Source organism: Ceratina calcarata, unplaced genomic scaffold (assembly GCF_001652005.2).
Source record: "Ceratina calcarata isolate Rehan_Ccalc_2016 unplaced genomic scaffold, ASM165200v1 scaffold1099, whole genome shotgun sequence".
Taxonomy (NCBI): Eukaryota; Metazoa; Arthropoda; class Insecta; order Hymenoptera; family Apidae; genus Ceratina; species Ceratina calcarata.
Window position 1 is genome coordinate 1 of NW_017131903.1, and position 6,420 is coordinate 6,420.

The following is a 6,420-nucleotide window of genomic DNA, read 5'->3' on the forward strand; positions in this document are numbered from 1 at the left end:
CCCCAACATTTACACATGAACAGAATGCGTCAGAACCAACACCTAGAACACATCCAGCGCCTACTGAAGGATTATTAGATTACCGAGGAATTCATAAGAGAGTAAAAGACGCTGCTGATGGAATACAATTCTTAAAAAAATTTTCGGCACTGCAGGTAAGTTTGAAGAAATGTAAATGAAATTAAAAAAAAAATAATATTGATAAATTTTATTTTTATTTACAGATACTTATTCAAAAGCCCTCGATAAACTTATTCAGGAAGAAGAAACATCTAATTTAGATACGACGGACTACATGAACGATACCGAGAATTTCAATGCAGCCAAAAACAAACGACGCAGAAGAGCTCATAAAGAGTTCAACAGCGACACTGACAATAGTGAAAATTCATATAGCAACGATGAGAATGATCCTGGAAAATTAAACAGAGCAGTAGAATTTTTGTTTGTAGAAAATTAAACGCCAGATGATTATTGGAAGAAACTAACATGCTTATTTGAGTATCTAGATGCTTTGGACCAGTTATATGAAGTATTTCGCGAAACAAGGGGTTTAGCCAATGCACTCGCTCTATACGCGGAGATGAGCCAAACAAAAGAGTATGCTATGACCATTGCATACGTATTAACAAACTCAGCGCATACTACAGGGCATATAGGAAGAACGACACGCAGCTCGATGTATCCATTGACTAGCCAATTGCCTCCATCAAGTACTACTATCACTCTAGATATAATGACAGGGTACATGTTCTGGAATAACGTCCATCATGTTGTAGAGTCAATAGGAATCGGATGCCATACACTATATGGTGAGGGTAACGCTGAAGGAAGTAAAATAAATTCAATGCTACGTGATCAATCATATAGTCTACGAGGACCTAGGAATGAGTTGTTCAGGAGGTTAATGCCATGGTACCCAGTACTTGTGGGTGGTGGTGATCATCTCGCAAAGGTGCAGGTATAAAACCTTTCCTCGCGCGGTCGTTTATATAGTTGCCAGATGTTGGCGGGTGGCCGAATCTACCTGTCACTTTCGTCACATCGGAACCGAAACCTACTTGCGACTCCGAATGGCTATTTTCATTGCACGTGTTCCTGCAATAACAATTTCGAACGGTACACAAGTGGTACATGTTCAAGAGCATAATAAAAATTTTCTTTTTTCAGGAAACTTGTTCCTCGGGAATATGAACTAAAAATATTCCTGCCCTCCCTCGTCGTTCATTATGGAATTGCATTGGCATTTTATCGTCATTACAATAGGGCGACCGATAGAAGCATTTTGAAAAATGAAGAATGATGATTGACGAAGGAAGTAGACTGATTTGAATACTTGAAAGCCCTCCCTCGCTCGTCATTCGCTATGTCATGCATTTCATCGCTCTGTTTTGTTTACTTTCATGGACCACTTGCAGCGAAGCCACCCCACCCACGCCTGCTCCTTCAAAAAAATGCGAGCGTTTGCCGTTCCCTATTTTTCGGTCCAGCAGGAGATTCGCCGAAAGTCATGCCTAGCTTCGCTACAAGTGGTCAATGAACGTAAAGAAAGCAGGGCGATAAAATGCTTGAGATAACGAATGACGTTGCGAAGGTGGGCTTTCAAGTATACATCAGCCTANTTCTCTTTCAGGCATAACCAGAATACAAGAAAATCAAAAGATTAACATAAGTAAATTCAAGCAAAATTAAAAAAAAAAAAAAAAACCCAAAACAAAATCATTAGGAAAACAAGATTGAAATAATATGGCACAAATGAAAAGTCCGATAACTATTTTACAAGAAATTATGAGGAAAAAACAAGAAGTTCCCATTTATGACCTTATAGTCAATCAAGGGGGAACCCACATAAATACTTTTGTGTATAAAGTCTCTTGTGACAGATTAGTAGCAACAGGAAGAGGAAGATCAAAAAGGGAAGCAAAACATAACGCTGCGAATGCATTACTGGAAGCTATTACGAGACGTGAATTGCAGCAAATAATTACTACGACTGAACCTTTGAATTTAGCAACATCGCCAAGTCCTTTAAATGAACAGATTGGAAATCCGGTTAATGACCTACAAATATTTTGCAGCAACCATAATTTAAATAAACCTGAGTATCAAATAGTAATGAATGAATACGAAAATAATAGGAAAATTTCTACCATTCAATGCAATGTGATCATCCCTACTGAAATCGGTACCGCGGAAACGCAAGAACTAGCTAAACAAGAAGCTGCAGGAAAAATGTTAAATAAGCTAAAAACCTTAATGTTTGATGTCCCCCAAGAAAATACGAGATTATAATACAATCATACGGAGATATGAAATTCCGTTTAATTAAATACATTCTGTGCTTCTAATTAATCTCAGTGTACAGGCCCTCCTAGAAAGGAAGTAAGGATGGAAAACTCTGTGACACCAATCACATATCCGATGATTCAAACGGAAATAAACGTTGGAGAGTAGTAATAGATTTTCGGGCATTAAATGAAAAAACAATTGGAGATGCATATCCTCTCCCAAATATTAATGAAATTCTAGATCAAGTTGGTGGAGCCAAATATTTCAGTATATTAGATTTAGCATCAGGATTCCACCAAATACCGATGGAAAAGGAGGACGCACCCAAAACTGCATTTTCCACACCATACGGACATTATGAATTTACCCGTATGCCATTTGGATTGAAGAATGCACCTGCTACATTCCAAAGACACATGAATAACTTATTGTCTGGATTACAGGGATGGGAATTATTCATCTATATGGATGATTTTGTAATTTATGCAGCAACATTAAAGGAACACGAAACCAAATTTAGGAGAATGATGGAGAGATTAAAAGAAGGAAATGTAAAACTTCAACCCGATAAATGCGAATTTTTGAGAAAAGAAGTAACCTATTTAGGACATATACTTAGTGAAAAAGGAGTACAACCAGATCCCAAAAAATTAGAAGTTGTGAAAGAATTCCCAATACCTAAAAATCCAAAACAAATTAAACAATTTTTAGGATTAACTGGATATTATCGAAGATTTATCCAGAATTATTCAAAGATAGCCAAACCATTAACCGATCTTTTAAAGAAAGCAAAGAAATTTGAGTGGACATCTAAGCAACAAGAAGCATTCGAAACCTTACGGGATAAAATATGTGAATCACCAATATTACAATTTCCAGATTTTACCAAACCATTCATTTTAACAACTGATGCATCCGGTTATGCAATAGGAGGTATTCTCAGTCAAGGTGAAATTGGCAAAGATTTACCAATTGCCTTCACTTCAAAAATCCTAAATAAACATGAACAAAAATATTCCACTATTGAAAAAGAATGTTTAGCTGTAGTATATAGTGTTCATCATTTCAGACCATATTTATATGGAAGGAAGTTTAAAATAGTTACTGACCATAAACCTTTAGTTTGGTTGCATAATATTAAAGATCCTACATCCAGACTCTGGAAATGGAAATTGAAATTATCAGAATATGAATACGAAATCGTTTATCGACAAGGAACTACAAATTTAAATGCAGATGCACTATCTCGAAATCCTCCCGAACCACGTATCCTCCCCATTGATTTATCTGATGAAGAAATATTTACGCCAAGGACTAGGAAAAGAAAATCAAAGGAATTGCCAGAAGAAACGAAACAAGATGAAAAACGTCAAAAAATCCAGCCTGAACAAATTAAACCACCTACTCCAACAAATGAAATTGAACAATCATCAGAAATTGAAAGAATCCAACCTGAACCTGTTGAAACATTTACTCCACAAGAAGCAGAAATAATTGAACACATGGAAGATGAAGAGGAAATGATTAATGAAGTCCTACCAGATCCACCAGAAGATGTAGAACCATTCATCGAAATTCCACCTGAACCTCCTGACGAAGATTCAATTATACATGAGGACTGGAACGATGACTCATTAGACTCGGAAAGCGTAAAATCTGATGAACCCGAAGATGTTGATGTTATATTTGATGAACCACCACAATACGAATTTCTTAAAATACTAAAGACTAAGGAACCATTATTAATTCAAAAAAATAATTTAGTAGTATTTTTGACATACCAAGGTACACCTGCGTGTGAAGGAGCCAAAGAATTACAGGAAGCAAATTTATTACCAGACATCAGTGAAATTATTCCTAATATACCAAAAGTAGAACCATATGAAAATCATTACTTAATTTTTGTTCCAATTCAGGAAAGGAAAACAGCTCCAATAACCGCGAATCAAATAATTACCGGACTAAGAATTATAAAAAATGTTTTAGACGAATTGAATCTTTCCAGTTTTGCTATTAGAGAATCTCCATCATTAGGAGATGTATCATGGTATTTAATAAATAAGAGAATAGTAGAATTATTTAGCGATTACAGAATTACAATAACATATTGTCAAGGAAAATTAAAGGTACCTCCAGAAAATGAAAGATTAAGAATAATTATAGAAACTCATAATTCAATAATTAATGGACATAAGGGTGTAACTAAAACCCTCGAAAGAATTAAAACAAAATATGTATGGCCAAATATGAAAACACAGGTACAAAATTATGTAAAAACATGTGAAATCTGTCAGCTTAAAAAATTAACTAGAGTAAAAACTAAACAACCTATGATAATAACAGATACACCTGGCCATGCATTTGATAAAGTAGCTATAGACATAATGGGACCGTTACCCATTACAATTACAGGTAATATATATATTCTGACCATGCAAGATCTGTTGACCAAATATTCCATAGCTATACCTTTAAATAATACAAGTTCAATTTCAATAGCTGATTCTATGTTAAAACGTTTGATCTGTGTCTTCGGCGCACCTAAAGCTATTCTTACTGATCAAGGAGCAAATCTAATCTCGTCAATTATAAATTACATAGCAAAACGATTTGGCATAAAACAATATAAAACAACTGCGTACAGACCACAATCAAACGGATCATTGGAAAGATCACATCATGTTTTATCAGAATACTTAAAAATACAAACACAAAAGGGTAGAGATTGGGATACATGGTTAGATCTCGCTATGTTTTCATATAATACTAGTGTTCATGAGGGAACTAAATATACACCGTATGAGTTAGTATTTGGAAGAACCGCTAGAATACCAAGTTCTGAACCAGAGATAGATGATAGAATAGAAACAACATATTTTCAATACTTAAACAATTTATTTGAAGTATTAAAGGAAGTACAGACCGCGGCACACCAAAATCTGGTAAAGGCAAAAGAAAGATCTAAAAGATATTACGATGCGAAAATTAATGTCCAAAATTTCAGCCCTGGGCAATGGGTTTATGTATTGAAAGAACCAACAAATAAACTTGACAATCAATATACAGGCCCATACCAGATATTGGAAATATTGCCGAGACATAATTTAAAAATTAAGATTAAGGATAGAAGTAAAATAATTCACCAAGATAAATGTAAACTGGCAAAACAGATATGATTCACAGGATGCACGCATACCTCCTGATTATCATCGCAATAATTAACACTACTAAAGGCCTTATCGGATATGACTGCGGAGGACCAATTATGAACCATACCACGATATCCTTACTGGATATGGATGAATGCAAATCACCAGGACCAAACGTGAAAACTATAAAAACCCATATACAACTGCTCCAACTCTCTGAGTATGACCACACGGAAATTATACAATGTCAAGTAAACATTAGAAGAATCATACTGCATTGTGGAATGCATTCCCATATATCAGCTGTACAAAATGGCTTTGCTGAATACATCTATGAAACCACACGAGATTCATGTCAGAAACTGCACCAAGAGGGAATTCTGTTCTTGGGCACTGCAATTTTGACAGGAATAGCTCGGAATTCTACAACTCATCGTACAATAACGCTGGCTGGAACTTCGGAAGTAGACGGAACTTGCTATGGAACCACATATTCAGATCCTTATGGATCATGGACCAACGTAATTGTTCAAGCCGACATTGAGATTAAACTTAAAAACCAAATGGCAAGAATTAAAATGGATTCAGGAAAAATAATCCTACCATCGGGAACAACGTGTAACTTAGCAGATTCAACCTGTATCGACTATGATTCCGGGAACACGTATTGGAAATCATTACCAACCGATACTTGTGAACTAAAATCTTATGATGTACTTTATGAAGGATTAGCCGATAAAATAGAAGAGAAAACGACAGCACAACATCCAACTATCTACAGTCTAACCACAGAAAGCGTCACATTTGCTTTGACGCAGATTGGAGAACATCGAATATGTGGATATTCAGTACTCTCAACAGAACACCCAAGGTTATTCATCATGGAAACCACTCCAGGAAATTCAATCATAAAACAAAAAAGACCTCACGTAGATAATCTGGACATATTTACTTATATAAATTCAAAATTTATTTACGTGGA

General features: G+C 35.5%; 1 protein-coding gene across 1 annotated transcript; it reads left to right on the forward strand.

The window, feature by feature from the left end:
- Positions 1-1,713: 1,713 nt before the first annotated feature.
- LOC108632702 (RISC-loading complex subunit tarbp2-like) lies at positions 1,714-2,413 on the forward strand. Its single transcript, XM_018037431.2, has one exon. It carries the CDS (start codon positions 1,747-1,749, stop codon positions 2,290-2,292), a length of 546 nt encoding a protein of 181 aa, XP_017892920.1. The 5' UTR covers positions 1,714-1,746; the 3' UTR covers positions 2,293-2,413.
- The last annotated feature ends 4,007 nt before the right edge of the window (positions 2,414-6,420 follow it).